Source organism: Pavona decussata, unplaced genomic scaffold (genome assembly GCF_977016875.1).
Source record: "Pavona decussata unplaced genomic scaffold, jaPavDecu1.1 SCAFFOLD_395, whole genome shotgun sequence".
NCBI lineage: Eukaryota > Metazoa > Cnidaria > Anthozoa > Scleractinia > Agariciidae > Pavona > Pavona decussata.
In genome coordinates, this window is record NW_028145766.1 from 108,169 (window position 1) to 131,172 (window position 23,004).

At 39.9% G+C, this 23,004-nt stretch overlaps 2 protein-coding genes across 2 annotated transcripts; both read right to left on the reverse strand.

Annotated features, from left to right (window-relative positions):
• Positions 1-1,687: 1,687 nt before the first annotated feature.
• Positions 1,688-22,979, reverse strand: LOC146451168 (adenylosuccinate lyase-like). The gene is made up of 12 exons (XM_085099503.1): positions 22,807-22,979; positions 22,445-22,648; positions 19,757-19,801; positions 18,521-18,600; positions 15,400-15,571; positions 14,619-14,756; positions 14,286-14,355; positions 12,725-12,872; positions 10,456-10,546; positions 9,267-9,356; positions 7,888-8,064; positions 1,688-2,482 (listed from the first exon to the last, which is right to left on the reverse strand). The coding sequence occupies exons 1-12, from the start codon at positions 22,948-22,950 to the stop codon at positions 2,396-2,398; spliced, it is 1,446 nt and encodes a 481-aa protein (XP_084955629.1). The 5' UTR covers positions 22,951-22,979; the 3' UTR covers positions 1,688-2,395.
• On the reverse strand, positions 3,861-5,859 carry LOC146451169 (uncharacterized). Its single transcript, XM_085099502.1, has one exon. The coding sequence runs from the start codon at positions 5,564-5,566 to the stop codon at positions 3,983-3,985; it is 1,584 nt and encodes a 527-aa protein (XP_084955628.1). The 5' UTR covers positions 5,567-5,859; the 3' UTR covers positions 3,861-3,982.
• Positions 22,980-23,004: the final 25 nt, after the last annotated feature.

The following is a 23,004-nucleotide window of genomic DNA, read 5'->3' on the forward strand; positions in this document are numbered from 1 at the left end:
TGCTTGCAGAATATATAGCTCCGACAGTGCAGACCTGACCGTCCCCTCCCATTCTGTCAGGTATTTGTCTGGCATATGGCATGCTGTTGGTCCTCAACGTGGGTCATTTGTAAACGGTAAAAAGAGGACGCAGGCGGCCAATTTAAAGATGTTACGTTAGGTCATGGTCATGCATGACCATCCCCACAAATTATTTGCCTTCCTGTCGAACGCCTCCACGTGTGATTGTGCAAAGATGACGGGCGACGTGCGTGTTGACGACTGTATCGAGGATTTCATTTTCAAGCCTGTAAATTCAGTGGTTGCCTAGTAATAGCGAACTCTCGACAGACACCAGAAATACTCCTTCCGAAGGATGAATAAAGGTCGGTCACGGAGATCGCCCTCGCGTGGAATGGAGGGGGTACGCGAACGCTGGACGAAGAGAGCGCTCGAACGCAGAATGCAGTGAGCCGCCAGAATGCAGAACGCAGAAACTCCCTCTCTATTTTGCGTTCATGCGCGCTTACTATTCCCCACTACGTAAAATAGCAGACGATTTTCATAATGATTGCAAATCGCAGATCAACTTAAGAAAAACAATGCACAACAGCTAAGACGAAGACGCAGTGAAGAGGACCAAGAATCAGCTATACAAAGCCTACCTCGTCAAGGATTGTCCCCTAACTCCCATTTCCTTTCGAATACGGCAATATACCTTTGTTTCCGAAAAGCTGTTGCCATAATCTGGAACACGACTGTTGCAACAGCGGCTTGTCTGAAACCAAAACAACAACCGCTGCGAAACCCAATGCACACAGTACCTTAGATAGAAGAAAGAAGTCGTGACTGTCTGGGTTTGGCAAAACGAAAAGCTCATCTCGAGGAGAGTGACCGTGAAAAATGTAACAAAAAAGGGTTAAAGTACTAGAATACTAGAAATACTAGCGTTGCGATAGTTACGTCTAGCCTTTGATTTTTTGCTGTCGTTTTTTTTTTTCTTTTTTTTTTTTGTTTAATTTTTATTTGATTTAGTCGATATAGCCGGTATATAATGGACATTACTACAATTACCAGTTTTACTCTGGTATTATTCAGGCTACCTCGTCCTCAGGCTCTTCGCGATATCCAAAATGGTGGTACGGAGAAGACCCTGGAACACGCTACTAAAAAAAAATTCGTGGAGCATTGTCACGTGACCTTCGTGATTTTTGCCTTCGCTACACTTTTTCTGTGAAAAAAAAAATGGAAATAGCCATACTTGATCCTGTAGAACGTGTAGCTGTCGGAGACTGGGCCCGATGTGTTATCGATTGTGCATCAAGATCCGTGATTGACAGTTGGAAATGATGTGATCATTGTAAATCGTGTTGTAGTTTCCGCCCAAAGTGATTTTACTTAACCCATAGAGCGAACCTTTGACCGAGACAAAACCCTTGTTATCGTGAGGCAAATAAACACTTTAATCTTATAACCTGTGACTTGTGTGGATACTATCTCTAGCGGCCGGAGAATCAAGCAAATAGCGAAGGCAAAACTCAAGTGTGTCGCGTCACAAAATACTCCACGTTAGTGAAGTATTTTTGCAGCGTATTCTAGGGTCTCCTCCGTACCGCCATTTTAAATATCTCGAAGACCCTAGGGCCTAGGTTGTTGTTCAGGCAAGAAGTTGATCCTGTGTAATTGATAAAGTCTGCACACAACAGTGTAGAAATGGGGTTATTTATTACATGTTTACATGCTTCTAAGTCACGCACTCAAGTCTACTTGTTTATCAATATTCTATAGCAAAGACCAAAGACGAACAATGCATTCACACAAAAATTGCTGGAATATATTTGCCAGTATTTCCTTAAACTTGCTGTCATCAAAATCAGAACAATACGACATATTTGCACTATAATTATTACGTGCAAAAAAAACAAAACCCTAAACAAATTGTTTGCACTTTGAGTTTCAAAATGATGTGATGACGTTATCCCTGTTTGTTTTGCTTTGTTTGTTGTTGTTGTTGTTGTTGTTGTTTTGCGCTGTAGAATGTTTTTAGCAAGTTGGAGCTTTTCTTGGCAAACCTTTAATTTAAATTTTTCATTCTAGTACCTACAGTCCCACCCTAACACACAGTCCCCCTTAGAAGAGGAATTTCCCACCATCACGGTCAGTTATTAAAAGATAGTGTAGACGGTGTTTAACAAAACCACGTTCTAAGCCGTCTTCAATTTTGCCACCAATCATATCTAAACATTGGCTGCTGCTGAGAAGAAGGCTTGCATCCCAGACTAGAAAACTATTTATCCACTTAAAATAAACCCCTTATAAACAGATTTGAAGGCCCATTGATTGTCTTAAGCCGCGACCTAAGTTAAACTTTGTTTAAATAACTGGCCCTCAGTTTCTAATTACATAAAAGGAAATCCTAGACATCGATTGAAGACTTGCTGTCTAGAACTGATTTAAATGGAACTAAAGCTGGTTGAACTTCTTCCTTAATGAATCTGGAAACCTGGCAGGAATAACAAAAGGCGGTATTAGTTCAGTACACTTCGGTCGGGCCAATCCAAGTGAGCCTTAGCTTCAAAACTGTATTTCACTAGTTTATACTGAATTTAAATTTGTGTGGAAGCGATGGAATGTAGAACGCCATTAGGTGGTTTTTTGAGGGTTTATGCCAAGGAAGATTGTTACGTTTTTTGGGTAAGAACTGTTCTGAAACTGAAACTCAGTACGGCTCATAGAACGTCAAAGGGATAACCGTAATCAGTTTTTCTCGATTCTTTCCACATACAAGGGAAGGACTTGAAAGAATTGGCCCTATTTTTTCGTTGCAATCCATTTATACACTCTTCAAAGGTCAAAGGTAGGAAACATACTTTCAGTCTAATGACTATTACTTTTAGGTTTCCATTGGTATAAATGGCTTTTCAAAGAGTTACTAGACACGGTCCGTTTACGACGAGAATTTTAAGTAATATTTCTCAAACTCATTAATAACTCATCAAGAGAAAACAAAGAAAATCACTACCGTGACCGTGGTTTGGATATGTGATCATAATTACCATAAACTTTTGCCAACTTTAGCCTTGAATTTCTCCAAGAATAATTGATCATTTGAGAAGCCATATCAAACACTCGAAAGTGTGTTTCATCAGATATCCAAACACCTCGAAGTCGTTAAAAAAAAACTCGGCTGCACCTCGTTTTTTCAACCTACTTCTCAGTGTTTGGATATCTGATGAAACACTCTTCCTCATGTTTGATGTAATATATCAATCATGCAAGTTGAGATTAAATTTTACTCAATATTTTTACGTTTGGGGTTCGTAAACGTGGAAGAACAGTCATCATTAAAAAACCTAAAAAATATAAATAAATAGATACAGCGGGAGCCCGTTAATACGACCACCTTTGGGTCGTGAAAATGCCGTCGTGATAACGGGGTGGTCGAATTAACGAGGTTGTAAAACTAAGGAAATGACTGGAATTTCAATTTGCTTGGAGCACAAAAAAGTTGTCGTAATAACGAGGTGGTCGTAAGGAGGGGTTCCACGGTACTTATTTATTTGAAATAAGTAAACAAGTAAATAAAGAGACATGAAAGACTGAACTTTCTCATGAAAAAAGTTAGAGGGGAAGTATCATGAGGTTTTTGACCCCTTTTGTTAAAAATGGTGAAATAAGACCTTCACTTTGCTACAAAGTAATTCTAGAACAACGAGAGTAGAGAAATCAACCCAATTCTTGACAGAAACAGCTCGTACTCTGTTTTAGCGTATTTTGAAACAAAAATGCGAAAACTTGAAAAACATTAGCCTTATATTTTTCAATTCTTAATCCATTCCGACCTACTCTTTCTCTGGCCAGGGGCACTAATCGACAGTTTTATTACACTGGGGTGATAATTTATAAGAAAACTAGACAATTATTTTTTGTTTCTGTTGTCAGACAAACATTTTTGGGTTTTGAAATGACATCAAATTTTCATGATACTTCCCCTTTAAGACAACTAAAACTTAGAAAACGCTCCTGTGCAACTGGAATCTCGTCCCTTAGCTCTTGGGCTATTTGGAGTGTTTTTGTCTTCTACAACCGCGAACAAATGAGTCGTAAAATAACACAGCGTCACTGCAGTCAAAATAAAGGCAATGAGCAAGTGCTTTCGCCACTTCTTTCGCCAAACTCGTACCACAGCAACATTTAAGTAGGACATTTGCAGCCACAAGGAGAACGAATTGAAAACAAAATCAATGCTCAGAGCGATAGATACACGAATAAAGAACTGCTTTACAAAATGCAAGTTGTTAGAAGACGGATCACCATCGTGGTACATGAAGTTGTACAACTGGATGAAACCGACCGCTGCTATCAATGCTGTTGATTCTCCCAAGATCATCTGAATGCTCATGTCGGCTACAAAGCGCATGCTTCTGGGGGAGCGAAACCGATCTGCACTCAGTGTAGCTTCTTCATTGCACCACTGAAGCTTCTTGTACATAAAGTACCACATATAATCGCGAACAACGATGGTTAACCTTTCCAGTAAGTCTATCGCACCGTGTGCGAAGCTTAGAAGTATAAAGAGTAGGAGATTCGTTAGTTCAGCTTGCATGACACGGAAAACAATGGCGGAAGCAGTGTACAGCACGTTTAGCAACACGTGCGAGTCCCCGGGATGAATAAAATCTATTCTTTGCGCCGCTAAACGTACAATTACCTTTGGAGCAGCGGTTACCAGAGGCAACGCTCCAGCGATAACAGCTCGGTAGGTCTCCGTTGCTCCACCATACAAAGGGATCAAAACATACACCAGAACAAATGTGATTGGGATTCCCAACGCAAACTGTGCAACAAGCATCACAGAAACCCTGAGGGCTTTCTTGATTCTTTTTCGCCTCTCGGTCTCGCTGTTCTTTGCTATTTCTCTGCCGATAAGTAAACTATTCATCAACAACATCAAGACAAAGAGGCCGTTGAGAGGGAAGGACATCCAAGGTCTCTTGTAAATGCCGTATATCTGAAGATAAAGCCTGTAGCAAGTATCCAAGAACGCACCGAGAAGATTAAGGATCAGTAGGTTGAGTTTCTTGATCAAATGCCAGCCGAATACCACCAACATAACAAGAAACGTCCATAGTTGAACCACGTATGCTTCTGTAGTCGCAGCTGTCACCATAACGGCCTGAGTTCTCTTTGGAAGTGCCGTCCAGTTTTTAGACTGCATATCAAAGCAAAGATCAACTGAGTTGAAATCTAGAACGAGTATTAAAATAGCGAGCGAACCCAGCGCCACACCGCAGACGATCTGGATGTAAAAGGCATGTGTCATGGCCTTCCAGAGCGACATCCGCCATGTTGGCGGCCGGGATCTCTTCCATCCCATTTTGCTGTTGTCGTCCACTGGCGGATCGTACTCCTGGAAAATCACATCATCAGGATCGAACTTTCTAAATTCCTCCAATGGATCTTGTTGTTGTAACAACGGGGCATCTTCAAGGAGTCCCTGGCCTTGATAGGATTGAATAACACCAGCGGTGAATGTCTCCGTGATATAAGCAAACACGCCTTCGAGCGAGAAAGGAGTTGCAGCCATCAATGAAATAAAGAAGCTCAGCAACGACTAAAGGGTTTTGTTTCCTTAATAGTTCGCTTGTAGCCTTTAGTATTAACTTGCGTCCTTCTCTTGTAGCTTTTAGTATTACCCTACACAACTGACTGAGCGTGCGATAACAAAACCGAAAAAGGAACTTGAATCGTCTGTTGATCCACTTGATCAGTTCCCGGAAAGCCGGATGAATTTAATTAAAGGAATTGTAATATTCCAACGTGTGTGACCTTTTGTATGTATAAATTATTTTAAAGCAAATAAACGAAGATAAAACATTTAATATATAAAAATGATCTGATTTTGTGTTCAAAGCCGCAAAGTTAAGGATGAAAGACTCGAGAAAAAATAAAATGTTTACTTGGTATTCTTTGAAATATAAAAAAAACTGAATTCAGCGGAAATAGCTTATTGGCAGTGAAGTAAACAATTCCGAGAACTTGCTGAGGAAGTGATCCGATCATCACGTTTGACCGAGTAAAATTCAATGAACCGGCACTAAAGGACAAGAGTGAAATCGAAAACTTGTCGGCTTGTACAGAAATTATTTCAGATAGGGATGGAATATGGATTGCTTCGTAAAACGTAATTTGTAAACCCGCGGAGCACCAAAGAGCTCTCAAGGACTCTTTTCAAAGGCTACGTCCGTTACGGGTCCAGTGGAATTTGGAAGTATTGGTTTAGTTGGAGGGATGAAACCAGAAAACCCAAAGGAAAACCCCCGGAGCAAGGAAAAGAACCAACAACAAACTCAACCGATACTGATATGGCCGGTCGACGCCGGGAATCGAATCCGGGCCACATTGGTGGGAGGCGAGTACTCTCAACCTGCACCATCCCTGCTTCCTGCCATCCCTTGCGTGATCAGGAGAATAAACTTAAGGTTAAGTTCATGCAATAGAGTAGAACCCCGCTCAATACGGACACCCGCTTAGTAAGGACAATAGTGTTTGTGTCGATCTAAAGCTCATCTATTTTCTTCTACACAACGGACACTTTTCTGTGATACGAGCGACACACTCATACAAAGTTAACCTCGCTTTACGGAAACTGCAGCTGACACTAATTATCTGCGCATTATATAAATTATCTAATATTTAGTCACAGACTATTTTAAGCGATTACTTTTTCAGCTGCGGTTGAAGCACTGAGAGAACATTACTTTTAGTGCGATACTATTTGAATGAGCGTACGGTTTCTTCGGTTGAACCTAAGTTACAGTCAAGACATTACTGCGCCTTTCAATAACATACGGATTCTGACCTTCACCACCGATTTGCATTTTATTGCTGTCAATCATAATTACGGCGACAACGGACTAACCACAAAAATACAGAAACCGACAAAGTGGCTCGAAATTCGCCAATCACTGAAACGAACATTAATTTTTGCCACGTTGAGCCAAATGCCTTGTTTTATTAGATGTCCGCTGCAGGTGATTGACAGCAGTGAAACTGAAATGTAACGGTTGGTTGAATCTTGAACTTTGTTTCATTTTCTTTTATTTCTTTATTCGTTCATTACAACAACTGATATACATGTATATCTGCTACAAAAATATTATATAATGGCAAGAGATCTTGGCAAGCTCTACCGGGCTTTTTAAAGATGGTAATTATGCAAGGGAACTTTAAACGGCGACTTTCAGTTCGATTATTCATAGTTAACCCTTACAGCCCTAATCGTGATCAGTATCTTAATTCTCCTTACAATATCACAGCATGATCAAACAAACAGGTCAAGAGAAAAAAAAAATAATCTCTGCAAAGATGCCTTGATATCTGAATAAATTCTCCTTACTTGTGCCGTAAGAAATATATGCGAACAGTGAAGAGAACTTGCATTTTGATATCGGGGCTTAACGGGTTAAGCACGAATCCCCGCACTTGGCCACAGTTGCATGTTTTCCCCTCTGGGTTTACACTGACTCATAGCGTTATCTGCGCAATAACAGTAAATGTTGAAGTTGTGTTCAAAGTGATTGTCCAGATGTGAACACTCGTGTTCTGGATGTGCAGCAAACACTACAAACCCGGAAGCTGTTACTCTAGTACAGTAACTTTTAACACTAAGAGTGCATTCGATTGCCTCTATTCCGGAATAGGAATATACGCAATGATGACAAGAAATCCCTTACAACAGGTTTTCTGGGTTACTGGAGTACAAAATGATCGAGTGTCAGCGAACTTTTGCAGAAATGTCTTCCTAAATTTATTTAAAAAGAAAAATCTAACAGCTATTCCGCTTATTCTTATTCCCGAATAAGGTCAATCGAACAACCAGATCGATTAGATCAGAGCCTTGCTTACCTGTTGAGGCGCACGTCCTATGAAAGTGCTTGCGTCCAAGATGGTGTCCAGCTTACTGTGAATAGGAGCAAAGTAATCACAACTCCTGATCCTATCAACCAAATCATTATCCCCGCCCTGCTCCTTGACAACCGCTCCAGACTCCTGGGACAGAACACGGATCTTCTCGTGGCACTCCTATTGGATGTAATTGACACCACACAAGGTGAGGTGGAGTGAAACATGACTAACAAGTTGCCCACACGACAAGCGCTTCATCCCGTTTCTAAGGCATAAAGTAACTAGGAGTATTCCTACTGCCCCCGCTAAATGGGGTGCCAGTCCATCGCATGGCTACCCCCAAGCAAGGTTACCCTTCCTAACGGTATCCATTCATAAACACAGCCACAGAAAGCCAATCAACCAGATTGGCATCTGCAATTCTGACCTATAATTAACAATTAGATTATGAGCTCGAGATTTCTATCGCGTGATAGTTGATGAGGGCGAAGCCCGAATCCGACTACCACCCATAGAAATCGAGAGCAAATTATCTAATTGTTAATTATAGGTCAGAATTGCAGATGATAAATCTACTAATTGTTCAAAACTAAACAGGTAAATTATCTATATCCTCATCGCAGACACTTCGAAAACGCGACAAAGCGGCCGCCATTTTGTTGAAAACCGCTACTCACTATCTATCACAGAATAGATAGCGAGTAGCGTAGCCAATCAGAGAACGGCATTCGTGTTAGAACACTAGTAGATATACACTAATTGGGCATGTTCGATATAAATGTCTCCATTTCCCTTTGGAAATGAGATAAAAAAAAGAAAAGAAAAGAAAAGAAAACGAAAAAGAAACAAAAGCAATAAATGGGATACATCTTATATTAGTAGTCCTTCGTGAATCTGGCCCAAGGTATGAATTGGAAAATTGCGTATTTTGGTTTGATATACACGTAGGGTTGGGATTCAGAGGAACTACATATTCATAGACTGCAAAACAGTCATATTTTTGCGTCGGTCTCTCAACGGAGAGTTGGACTGGAGAGAGACGCGAAAATCACACGTTTGTGAGGTACGCGTGAGGATCCACGCTTTCGGTGCTTTGTGCCTATTGATTTATAGAGAAATATTGACAAAAAAACGGCTGTTTTACAGTCTAAACATATGCCAAATCATCTCGTTCATAGGACAGCTTAATGTCACGACTGCTTCCTTGAAATCATTGGTGTACATTGGGACCTTCAAACGGAAACTCGGTGACGCTTTTCATCGTCAACTATCGACGGACAGTGAAGCGTCAGCAAGGTACAATTTACACCCTCAGCTCGCCCCCAGCAAAATTCAGCGGAGTACCCCTCCCTCCAAGGGGTTTGGATACAGTAATGTACCTGTCTGTTGCCACCAGCTTTCACCATCGCCATGATGATGTTTTCAGAAGCCATGAACGGTAACTCTTGACGAATGTGGCGGTCAATAACCTACCAATCAAACAAAAAGGAAGAGTTAGGGCTAGGGCTAGGGCCGCAGTTTAGAAGCGTCAAATGCAATTTAAAGTACGTTACAACTAAAAATCGAATCCCCACTCAGTTTGACTTTTGCACCATTCACGTCTTAAAGCAAAGTATATTTCGTGTTGTCTGTGTGGTTTTTGGTCTGATTTGTTGTGATTTTTCCCAGTTTTTGCATTGTACGCCTTGCATTACATTTCACTGGACTTACCAAATGGAGCAATAAATCGACTTTGTTTATCGATGTTGAAGGAAATGTTGAACGTAAACCCCTTTAGCCCCAAGAAAAATGCTGTATGTTTCTAAATTGGTAACTCTGAACTGGAGACCACATGTGATATGAAATTAATCACACCAACAGAGACAGAGGAGATCACAGATTAGACTGAGAAGTGGCCAAAACTAAAGGGAAAAAAAGATTTAAAAATGTCATATCTCTTGTACACGCCCAAACTATAGCTTAATTTGCAGCTCTCGTTACACTGGCTACTGTAAGATATTAACTGGACCCTTAAAGTACAAGGGAAAAAGTTCCATTAGTTGGAAGGGTGAAAAAGGAAGGCTCATACTGAGCTCTTAATTGAATCTTGTGCCATATTGAACTATTGGTCATTGCAACCTGACAAACCGGTGGCCACAAGATTTAAAAATGTCATATCTCTTGTACACGCCCAAACTATAGCTTAATTTGCAGTTCTCGCTACACTGGCTACTGTAAGATATTAACTGGACCCTTAAAGTACAAGGGAAAAAGTTCCATTAGTTGGAAGGGTGGAAAAGGAAGGCTCATACTGAGCTCTTAATTGAATCTTGTGCCATATTGAACTATTGGTCATTGCAACCTGACAAACCGGTGGCCCCAAGATTCCGTATCGAATTTGTGGAATTTGGAAATGTTGGTTTTTGAGGGAAGGGGAAAACCGGAGAACACTGAGATAAACCTCCCGGAGAGAGGCCGAGAACCAACAACAAACTCAACCCACATATGACGCCGAATTCAAGAATCATCTCACCCGTATTAGTGCTCTCCCCACTGCGCCATCCCTGCTCCTCCTACTTTCATTCTTACCTTAGGGTAAACCACTAGACCTTCCGAAACATTCTGCAAAGTGCTGAGTAAGATATCTGCGGTGAGGAACGCTTCGGCAAGACTTATTCTCCTGCAAGATAATGATTATCAAATAATAACCTTACTTTAAAAAAAATCAAGTCAAAAAAGTCACCAATTAAAAGAAAACAAAGTGACTCTGTTTTCTCAACTGATACTACAACTTTTAAGGCTAAATGGCGGTATAAGGAGTTATATTGGGCACGTAAAAGCTCTCTGAGATTTGCCACAAGCCTGCATACCACTCATCGGAATACAAAAAAAAATTCCCTGACTATTCACAAATCCATTGACAATAAAACCAGGAGAGAAGCCCTAGATTTCAGTTTTTCTTTCATAAATAGCTTTCGAAACGACATAGCCTTTGGCAACATGAAAACTCCTTTGCAAACCTTATGGTTAGCCAACAATAAAATTCCCTTACTGTTCACTGACTCTGAGGCAGAATTTACAATTTCCTTGACTTGATCCAAAATTCCGACTTTTACCTGACCGTGGCAACCCTTAACCATTGCCATACTTTGTGTTCCTCTAATTGTTTGAGCATCATTGGTCTGAGACCAATGATGCTCACTCTCGTTCAGACGAAGTGCTCGTGCCCGAATTATCAATTGATATTTGTGTATAGTATTTGTTCCCTGTTTGTTTTCTTTATTTGGCCTTCACAATGGTTAAAAAGATAACAATGGACAACTAATCGCCAACAGCGCGTGAGATTCAGTTTCACGAAAATCGAGAGCGAGGGTTTTAAATCCAGACGTGATCACATCCCTTCTAAAATTCGTCCGCTAAATCAACACGGACGACATTCGAATAGAGCTTCAACCAACAGGAGCAAGAGAGAGTTCCAATGGTTTTCAACTATCGTTCTCGTCTGGACGCTCTCGTTTCGAGTTTCACAAATCACCTTACGGATAAAGATGGCGCCTGTACATTTTACCACTAGTAATAGTTTTCACTAGAGCTGCCCCCGCTTTTAAAGATCTGTTTAACACCTGTATATGGTTTTTACTGGATATAAATACTGTGCATACAAATTTTAAAAAAGAAACGTTTGAATATTTATTTAAGTTAACATCCATGTAACTGGTTAGCATATTTATCTGTAAATATGACATTGAAATTTATCACAGTCATACAGTTTTGTTTTGTGAAACAGCAACGTATTGTATGTATAATTACCTACAATATATAATCCATAAATCAGTTGATATAAATGTATTTCAATTGTAAAGTTAATATTCCGTGTAACAGGAATGTATTGTACGTTAAAAATTTGAGTAATTGTTGGGAAAAATGACTATAATAACCATAACAACAACAATAACTAAACTTGCAACACTGTATAAATCTATCAAAATATAATCATCTGCAGTATATTTACGTATAAATCAGGCAATATAAATCTATTTCAATTGCTGCTCGAAGATGTGAACTCGTGGTTTGAAAGGCTGCTAAAGATGGCGAAAGGTGTGAAGTCGTGGTTGCAAGACCTTGACACACTGCAAGAAGATGACAAAACGCGATAGTTGAAATGCGATTCTATTCAGTGCTCTTAAATGCCTTTGAATTCAAATAAATCACTCGTGAACTCGTGGTTGGAAAGGCTGCTAAAGATGCAGAAGATGGCGAAACGTGACTTCGTGGTTGCAAGACCTTGACACGCTGCTAAATGATGGCGAAATGCGAACTCGTGGTTGCAATTCCTTGAAACTGCTAGAAAGAACTCGAAATGCTGCTAGAGGACGACGAAACGCAAACTCTTGCTCGCAAGACCGTCAAACGCTGCTCGAATGACAGCTACCCGACAGCACCCTGCGCGCTTGCTGAAATATTACCCGAGACGACCGTGCGCGCCTAGTTTGATCAAATCGAGATTTTTTTCGCATACTAACAAATTTAGTTACAGTACTTACTTTCTTACATTTTGAAATTCCTTATATGTATACACGCGGGGAATCCTAGGGTGCCTCCTCGAGTTTTGGCCTCTGGGCCAAAACCCTGCGGGGGCAACAATACCTTGCGAAACTAACACAGCCAACAGGCACATAGAAAACCTTTTTTTAGCGAAATTCGTCTCTCTGCTAAAAACATTATGTATGCTGGGTTGGAAGATTTTGGAATTTTTCTGTGCGTTTGTATGGGCGTTTTTAGGATTTTCGTAAGTTAATAATTATGGCTAAATATACCGGCATGGCAGTCTCCATCTTTTACGGTACAGTAAATTCACCTGTTAGCGCTGTCATCCAGTGTTCTCTCCAGCCACTGTGTCGCTGCAGTTTGCTGTGCATCCCCTATGAGAACCATTAAGTGACGTGCAAGGCTGCAACATCTTTCACTTCGCATTGGATTCCGTTTGTAGGGCATTGCACTTGAGCCTTTGAAAATAAATGAAATTATGACTAAAGCGTTCTGTACGCAGTTTTAGTTCGTGTATACGGCAAAAGATGTCGGTCTTGCAAGATTCAGGATGATTTAGTGACAATGTTTGAGAAAGTTTCCACGTTGAAGAAAAACGTCCAATCTAGGGAACCTGGTCTATGTATAATAATGGTTAGAAAACAGTGCAAACTGAACAAATAAAATTGTCAGCAACGTCAAGCAAATCCTCAAAAATTTCTTGTTAACCCTCGAAACGCAAGGGTCTTCTTTTTTCCTTTTTTTCCACGGGCAAGATTTTCTTCTTAAGTTCAATTTGTTCCAGTTAAAGAATAAACAAGTTTTCCTGTATAATGATTAGTTGTCCAGTCGGCACACAATACAGTTTCTCTAATGAAGTGACAATCTTTTTTCTGATTAAATCTTCCAAGCAAGACCAATTGTCAACAAAAGAAATGCTTGACACATTTTCTTTGCAAACTCTTGTAAAAAACTAGAGAAAAACTTGTCTATGTTACACGTATTTGATGCTTCGTCAATGGCAAATTTGTGCAATACGGGAACATTTTTTGTGTGAATGTTGAACAACTTTTAGCAGCTCTCACGTTTCGTTAACTTCATTTGCTGGTTTAAGAAAAAAGGTGTACGTTATGTTTTAACAAATCAAAGCAAAGCCAGAACTTGGCTTACAAGCATTTCCCGTACTTGACTGACCAATCGTAAATTTATCAGCCCTTAGCAACAGTTGTATTAGTGTTTTCCCACACTTTGCACTGGTTGCCCCTTTCTGTTTGTTCTGTTCGAGTTTGTTTGCATAGAGCGGTTTTCAATTGAGTGTCGAAAGCAACCTCGTTCCCAGGGTCTCTCACCCTGGGAACGAGGTTGGGTCGAAAGTAATTTCGCGTTTGCTTTGGCTTTGTATTACTATGCTCTGTGATTGGTTAACAAAACTCGCGCCACTTTCTCAACCAATGGGAATCCAAACCAAAACCAACCGTGTTTCCGCCGCACGCGTTTTCCCGCAATTGGCGCCAGTTACATGTATTTGCTTTGAATTCTGATTAGCTCGTTGTGTTGTTTGCGTCTGTTGCGATTGGCCAGAGTAATTACTTTGGTTTTGGTTTTACGACACTCAATTGGAAACCGCTCTAATTAACTCTCTGTCAAAACAATCCAATCCGGGCTTCGCTCTGACAAAAGACCAGCACTGGAAACGACAGCTCATGAATCATCTTACGGTGACCAATTTAACACATCAACTCGGTTGATACGTCCACAGTTTCGATTTTCACTCCCTCACCGAGGAAGTACCAAAGTTTCCCTTTGATCAATTTTCTTTACCGTAGTTTGGTTGAGTGACGATAATGGTTAAATTCTTTCCATCGTTTGATAGTATAGTCCCTTGAACTTACCGATTTGATCTTTCTCAAAGGGTTCTTCGATTTCTTTTTGATTGGCTAAAAGCCTGATATCTGTACAAATCTAAAAAAGAGAGAACAAAAATAAATAATTTTGTTAAGTTAACCTTTCTCTTTTAGTGGGGGACCAGGGTTTATTCTGAGGAGACGCGATGCACGAAGTGTGACACGCGGGGTGACGCGCATCGCCTCTCTCTCGCGGGAGGCAGTTTTCACTCGACTCGCGTGTTCCGCTCGCTTTACTATCCCTAAGAAAAAATAAGGGATTACTCGTAGTCTACCTATGGCCGGCGCCTTAAGAAGGTCTATTCTATACACTGTGAATACCTTGTGAACTGATGCTCCTAAACTGCCAAGAGCTGACAGACAGTCCAAGTCGACCTTCCGACTGTATGTTTGCCCTGTGACGATGTAATGACTGTTAAAACCAGCCATTTCAGTCACTAGCTGGTCCAGCTTTTCCACCTAGAACAAGAAAGGAAATAATTTATCGCTATATTAAAACCTATTAACTTAGAGAAACAACGATGAGGAATAAGAACAGTTTTAAAGACCAAAGATACAGTCACTTCAACCAGATGTACGATAAAGTCAGGTTCATCAAGCCAAATGGCCTATCGAGAAAGAGATTTAGCTCTGGGTTATATCTAGTTCAGCATGAGAATCTGGAGAAGGAACTAGAACGTACCCAGAAACGTAGCCTTAAGATTATCGGACTCGCTGTAGATCATTTACCCTCTCTCGCTAAAAGACGAGAAGAACTCAATGTTATTCGAAAAGATCCCAGCCATCCTATGCTTTTTATTTCATGCTTATAATTTAAGGCGCGGTCATGCTCTTAAGTCACTGCCGCTCTCAGGAACTGAAAGACATGAAAGCAGCTTTTTGCCGAGGGTAATAATGTTGTGACGTTAGGTCTTTAGGTTTATTGTATAGTTTCACTGCAGACATATATTTTTCTTTCTTAAGATAGATGGAATACTGCCACCCCTCCCGGCCCTCTGGATGAGATACATTGTACTAGGTTATGGCCCTGACGAACTGTACATGTATGAGCTTTGATTGAGTCAGTGGGCTTTTATTCGGCATTACATGTCAGTGTGTTTACCTGTTCATGGTCCCCATCAAAGAGACTGAGGAAACTGGCCTGGGTGCCTGTAGTGCCCTTGACGCCTCGGAATCTTAAATCATTTCGTGCCCTGATCAGATTTCTAAGATCCATGAGTAGATCCGACAGCCAAAGGCAGGCTCTCTTTCCCACTGTCGTAAGTTGAGCAGGTCTGTAGTTCAAAACAAAATACCTTAAACACCGATACGTAAGCCGTTGAGTCGCCCAAACAACTGGAAACAAGGATGACATTTTTATTGTTTAATAGACTGTATGAGTATTGTTGGTGTTCGTGTTATTAATACAGTCGAACCTGCATCAGGCGGTCACCCTCTATTAAGCAGGCAGTTGTTAAAGTCCCGAAAATTACTTCTCTTAATCATTGTAATTTTGACCTCTATTAAGCGGTCGCGATTAGAGCGGTTTTCAATTGAGTGTCGAAAGTAATTTCGCGTTTGCTTTGGTCTTGTATCACTACGCTCTGTGATTGGTTAACAAAACTCGCGCCACTTTCTCAACCAATGGGAATGCAAACAAAAACCAATCGTGTTTGCGCCGCACATCGCCGCACACGTTTTCCCGCGCTTGGCGCCGGCTACATGTATTTGCTTCGAATTCTGCTTGCCTCGTTGTGTTGTTTACATCTGTTGCGATTGGTCAAAGACATTACTTTGGTTTTGGTTTTACGACACTCAATTGGAAACCGCTCTACCATATTACCCTGCAATTCCTTCGATCTTCCTAGAAAAATCGGGAAGATGATTTTTCTAGGAAGATCGAAGAGACCCTCTGCTTGCAGGGTACTCAAGTATAATAACAAATGGTCTGCCAAATAATTTAATTTCTAGGATCTTGGCATTAGTATTTTATTAGTCCGTTTCTATACTATGTTCTACATTGTCATACCACTATCATTATTGTTACAGTTACAGGCAAAAGATTTTGTGAGAGATTTTGTGTAAAACCGTAGTGATCAAACGTGATATAAAATGTCACTTAAATTGTGTTTGGCGTGTACTCTGTGCAACCAGTATTAAGCAGTAACAGCCATACCCCAAGGGTGACCGCCCTTTAACCCCTAAGGCAAAACGACATTTTCTCCAGATCCAGGGCTATAAACTCTATGTCCTTAATGGTCTTAAACTGTAAAAATTTAAAAGTTCAAAAACATCCCAACCCTTGTGAATATTAGGTATATCCCAAATATATAGTTTATTTTGCAGTTCTCAACATCTTCATTAATGCGAGAGATGTCTTAAGACCCACTACTTCTAGGGGGAAAAACTTGAAAAGTTATGGGGGTGGTCAATCATATCACATATGGGAAGGGGTTAAGATTTTATCCTTTTATTGAGTAGATCTTCACAACACCATCTTGGTGTCAAAAATTCATTGAATTCAGTCAAATATTGACAGAGTTACGGCATTATGTGCCAATTGGCACTCTTAGGCCCAGTTCAGACGCCGAACTTTTCATGAGCCCACATCACGGAAATCCCGCCTTTTGATTCAGACGCCGAACTTAATTTACTTGAAGCAAAACGAATCGAAATGTTAGCGTTTCTTTTTATTTTTTTATTTGAAATACGTTATAATAATTTATGCATTAGGTTCGGCTCATGAAAAGTTTGGCGTCTGAACCGGGCCTTAGGGATTAAAGGGTTAATACAGGTTTGACTTTATTTGTACATGTATATATAGTTACTGTATTAGCCATACTTTTATTAGCACTAGAATCGTATTTTTTAAAAATGCGCATCTAAATCAAAGTTATGGTATAGTGTGGTATGGTATTTTAAGCCACAATCACAGATTAGCATCACTCCTAACCCCAAGTTTAGAATCTCAAAACCCTTTTTTTTAAACAAAACAAAAAAAACAAAAAAAAAAAAAAACAGCAAACAGATGAAAAAAAGTCAAGTGAAGAGAAAGCAATATTGATGTTGAGCAGACATAATCAAAACTACATACATGTAGGTATTGATCATTGAAATCATTAGTTTCAATAAACTGATCTTAGCAAATTTAGCTCTGAAAGTGTACCCGAATGGTATATTTACATCTGTATGCACTTGGAACCAATACAGCTTTCCCTATGGAACTTTTGCACCAGTTTTTACTCTCCTACATTTTCAAGTAGTATTTGTCTTTGCCTAGCTAAAGTGGAGTTTAAATTTGTGTTCAAGTGGTGGTTTGTGGAAATCTAGTACATACATGAACAGTGGACATCTCCGATTTTGAAGTCAATTTTGGGGTAAAAATGTGTCGCTTATCCGCCCGTTTTTTATGATGACAAAAAATTGTCAATTACACTGTAAATTGAAGAGATCTTCCGCCCTCAACAGCTGCCAATGTCTACAAAGGGCCTATTCAGCCCTGATGTCCAAAGGGCTGAATCAACTCTTGGTGTTGCCTTTTGGACACAATTAGGGGCAACACAACCCAACCAAAAACCATCTTGGCTCAAACTGGGACTCAGTTTAGCCCTTGGGTCCATTTCAGCCCTTAAAAAGAACCAGTTTGGTTCTAATGGAGAGCCACCTTAACCCTCAAAATATGTATGTATGTTACTCACTTGAACAGCAACACTTTCGGGGTTAAAAGAAAATGTTGTCTTTTGAATTCAGTTTAAAATGGACAGGTAGTAATTAATGGGGATTGGCCTGTACAATGTACATTACAGTGTACTATTTATTACAATCATGCAAGAACACAGTTTCTGTTTGCCCTGACAATTCAGGTATTAAAAGTTAAAATTTTAATACCATAAAGTTTCAAAATAAATTTAAGGTGCCACTTTTGTTTGTTTGTTTTTGTTGTTGTTTTGTTTGATTTTTGCAGTCTTTCAGTACACCTTCCACATGGGATAATTATTTATAATTGTCACCAGCCCGTCTGCATAGTCTAATAATCACTATTCTAAAAAAACTTTACTCTGTGGAAGGTTGTGAAACACATTTTCTCTAGGGTTTACTGATTCCAGGATTTATAAGCATTAAGAATTAAAAAGCTATATCTACATTGTAATATGATTCATAATCTGATCTCTCAACAATGCATGTAAAAAGATGAGTAGGGGATAGAAAAAATATTCCTCTTTCTAACTCATAACAAAACTCACTGAAAATGTGTATAGCCAAGGGTGGGAATTGACTTGTACTTTTCTGCAAACCGTGACAGCCTTTCTATGCATCTTGCAAGCTTTAAAATTAATAAAAACAAACAGTCAGGGTACTGAGACTATTATTAATAACAAACTAATCTTATAAAGATGGAAACCATGACTATGATAAATCACTTTCAGTGTCAAGTAGCAGAGTAGTCAGGCATACTTGGAAAAAAGAAATCCAAGTTCTCCCAACAGAAGTCGAACCTTAGGCCTGGTTCATACTCAGTATGTCGGACTTCACATGAGCCGAATCGAATTCGAATTGAGACCGACCCAAATTATTAATCCCGGCTGAATTGATTCAGACGCCGAACTTAATTCAGCTGAAATTAATACACTGAAGCATATTATGACTGAAGAAAATTGCAGATTTTTAATAATTTATGCATTTGATTTGGCTCATGTGAAGTACGGCGTCTGAATCAAAGCCGATCCACAGCCGTTATTCCCGGCTGAGCCAGGCAGGAAAAATGGCTGAGCCAATCTGATTTAGATCAGCCGTTCTGAATTGATTCAGATGCTGTACTTCACATGAACTTAATTCATTGAATTCAATTTGGCTCGTGTGAAGTACGGCGTCTCAACCAGGCCTTAGACCTTCCAATAACTACATGTAGTTCAGATGTTCTACCACTGAGCTACAGGGGACACATGGGAACTAAGGTCATTAAACTAGGTTTATGGGGCAAACATTCTATTACACAATAATCATGGTTTTTCAAGTCATGTTCTTTTAGGTGTATCTAGATTGAACGTGTGCGTCTGTTTCATTTGACAAAAACCAATCCTGTAACCAGAAGAGATTATTTAACACATGTACAGTGTAAGTATGTAATCATGTACATGTACCATCAAATGTTTACCAAGAGCATACAAATTTATTTTCTTAAGGGTATTCCAAAGGATTGCAAGGCCACTTTGATGAAAAATACCATTTTATGCAAATTAAAGTTCATTTCTTAATTTTGCAATTCCCAAAACAAAAAACAGAAAAAAATAATGTAATCTTAAATGTGCAAAAACAATAGCATTATTTTTGGATTCTATAGTTTATTATCTTCACAGTGATATATGGTTTTCTAGGGTTTCTATAAAAGAGGCAGGTATACAATTTTTTTTTTCTGAGGCACACCTGTGAAGGTTTGTAATAACCTTAAACACATTAAGTACGAATCATGCCATGCCCACCTTTGGGAGTAGAATGTCAAAAGCATCCTTTATAACTATCAGGTCCTATGAAAAGTTAGAAAGAAAGATGGCAGTGAAGTTAATATCAACTTTTATAACGTTAGAGACCAAGTAAAAGGAGAGGCCTATACGAAGAGGACCCTGGGTAGATATGGGATTTGGACCCACCCGGGTCCAAAAGTGGGTTAAATGAGGTCAAATCCTCTCCTTTTATCCCGGCATTGATCAAACATTCAACAGTCAAATGCCCCAGGGTGGCATTGAAAAGACAGATCAACTGATAGGTGAATGATTCTAAAGTCTAAGAAACAAGAGACTACTCTTTAAAGTGGAATTCAGTGAACTCTTCATCTTTATAGTACATTATATTATTACTGCCATCATACTCCACAGAAAAATCCTGCAATTTACAATACTCAAGGGAAAAGTTGAGGCTATATTTCCATCACCCTGTTACTTTTCCATCCAATATACAACATGACTTCACTGCAGTCCTGTAAGCAAGTTCATTCATTTTAGGTTAGAAATGGTACACAGGATTTTTTATGCCACTGGCACTGTGGCTCAGCATACCCTAGTAGTAAAGCCACTGATCCATTAACTGTGACAAAAAATTTTTCATCACTACCCAGACCACTTCTTTGATAAATTCTGATATTCCTGAGGCTCATACCAGCAGTTAGGATTTGAGCCTCATGAAGGCATGTCTTTCACAAAAAATGTTACAACAACAAGTTAATCTGCCAGAGCATTCCATATAAGATGCCAAGATTCCCTTAACCCTTTCACTGCTACAAGGATGTACTAAGTACGTCCTGTATCAGATTACTCATATGCTATGAGGACGTACTCAGTACGTCCTGAGTTACAGTGCTTGTATGAATAATACCGCACATAGTAAAAACAATCAAACCACATATAAATAAACTTATGAGGGCCTGGTAAAGACTCATACATTTGGTGACAGATACATGGCAAGAAAACCTACAAGATTTGTTTTTCTTGTCAACTGCAAATTATCCGCCATCTTGGATTTTCCATGAGTGGTTTTTGGGTGAATTGTGTGATTACTTCATCCTTTTTTCGCTTGAAACTTACTAGCAATGTGTGGATACACAGCTGACGATGTTCTAGAGTGGCTTTGGAACGATTCTGCTGACGAGGAAGACATTTTTGGCAATGAATTTGATGGCGAAAGTGATGAAGATTATCGCAACAAGTCTGGTCCGCACAGGGGTGAAAAAATGGCTTGCAGCAAAAGGGTTAAGGCTGAAACCTTCAAAAATAGCTGGCCAGGGTTTTTTCCTGTTGTGGCATCAATGCATTGTGTTTCTGTCAAATTAGCTGGAAATAATATGTATAATTACTGGGGAAATCCCCTGGTCCATGGTCCTTATTTTCAGCTCTGAATTATCACTAAGGTTAAAAGGTCATATCTTGGCAGCATTTTCACATGGCCTGATAAAAATTTAAGAAGGTAATATTTGGCTAAAACTCTAGCTATACTAATTTTTGTTGGTTGTTTCTGAGGGATAGTAAAGGTTGGTGCAACATGAGGGGACAACTTCCTGGGACAAATGCCTTTTAGTGTTACCAGAGGGGTCTGGTCGCATGAAGGGACAAGCATAAGTTTGAGGGGACAAACCAGTTTTTTGAGGGACAAGTCAAGGGGACCAATAGATTTTTTAAAATGGCTAGTTCACACAATGGAACTTAAGTCCCCTCGACTTATTCCTGCAACAAGTCCAAGGAATTTGTCCCCTACTCCCAAAAAAAATGAATAGGGGTGTGTGGCCCGCTTCCCAAAACCCTTACCCTATTTATGACCAAAATCTGCGATTTTCCCTACCCTATTTATGACGTGACCAAAAATTTGATACCCTATTTATGACCTGATAGTGTCTGGTCAACTTCAGTTAAAAAAACCCTGGAGTCCAGCACGTAACCGGGGCGCATGACAAGCCGTTGCGGCACGTACACATTGATGCCCTATTTATTACCAAAATGGCGGCAAAATGGCTAAAATCGATACCCTATTTATGACCAAAGTGGCTGAAAAACCATACCCTTTGGAGCCGCACATACTTATATAGCTCATATAAGGGAGTACCCCCCCCCCCCCCCCCAGGGCATAGCCCCATACACTAAGTATGTATGTTTCCTTTTCTAACTCAATTCAAGCTTGCCATTTTTGGAAAAGGTTTAGTATGACAGTGTTGCATGTGCACGTATACCGTATTAGTATACACAGCTGGTTTGACAAAGGTTGTCCAAAAAAGTGTAAAAGCATATGCGACAAATGGCATTATGCCAAAAGGTAGTCTGGCAAATAACCGAATAAATTTCCATGAAAGCTCAGAATCCATAATGCCTGGACCGTACAGCAAACACTTGAGATGGCTATTCGGCTTACCCAATTCAGATTCCCCGGGGTTAAGATTCTTTGTTTATTGCATTTGCATTGTAATGTAGCATTGATATGCCCAAAGGATTTGAATTGGGTACAACACTGCGTTAGCCGAATAGGTCTATTCTGAGCTTTTATTGAAATTAATTGGGTTATTTCCCAGAATACCTTTCGGGATTGTCGCGTACGCTTTTACGCTTTTTTGGACAACCTTTGTCAAAACAGCTGTATACAAGGCTGTGTGGAAATCTTTCCAAGCAATCTTCTTGAAGTTTACTTACGGTATTATCACCAACATAACAAGAGGTAGCCCCCAGGTGGATGATAGAAGCCGCCTTGGGACAGCACGCGCCAAACGTGTGCACGTGCGCCATGACATCATGTCTTCGTTTCTTCTCCTCAGCAGCGGCTAAATTATAGTCGATGTTCGTCAAATTAGCTTCCATTTCTTGAATTTGTTCATCTGAGATATCCAAACCCAGCATCTAGAGGAATTTAAAATTCATTAACCCCAACGAAATTCGATTTAGTACACCTTCAAAATAAGCTTAATCCGATAATCGTCGAACCAAAATTAAAGGGTTCGACCCTTTGTGTTCGACCTCCACTCAACAGAGAGGGCGTAGGAAGAATTCAATTTTACCTTTTCAGATTTCGCTAGAAATAACCATAACTTTCTCCAAGTAGAAAATTTCTTGTCCTCGGAAAAATTAAACGCCATTTCAGGACTAGCATAGCGACTTGTAAGAGGACTTCGGTAAACCGCGTGAACTGAATCTCCCGCCATATTGGATCCAAAGAAGCTGCGGTCAAAAAATGTTTGGTCAGCAACCTTACAACA

Excerpts from the sequence above, each read along its gene's own strand:
- LOC146451168 (XM_085099503.1), bottom strand. The coding sequence starts at position 22,950 with ATGGCGGGAGATTCAGTTCACGCGGTTTACCGAAGTCCTCTTACAAGT. Across the intron at positions 8,065-9,266 it reads AAGCTGGTGGCAACAGACAG|GAGTGCCACGAGAAGATCCG; the intron begins GTACATTACTGT and ends TACATCCAATAG. Across the intron at positions 2,483-7,887 it reads TAGGACGTGCGCCTCAACAG|GTTTCCAGATTCATTAAGGA; the intron begins GTAAGCAAGGCT and ends TATTCCTGCCAG.
- LOC146451169 (XM_085099502.1), bottom strand. The coding sequence starts at position 5,566 with ATGGCTGCAACTCCTTTCTCGCTCGAAGGCGTGTTTGCTTATATCACG.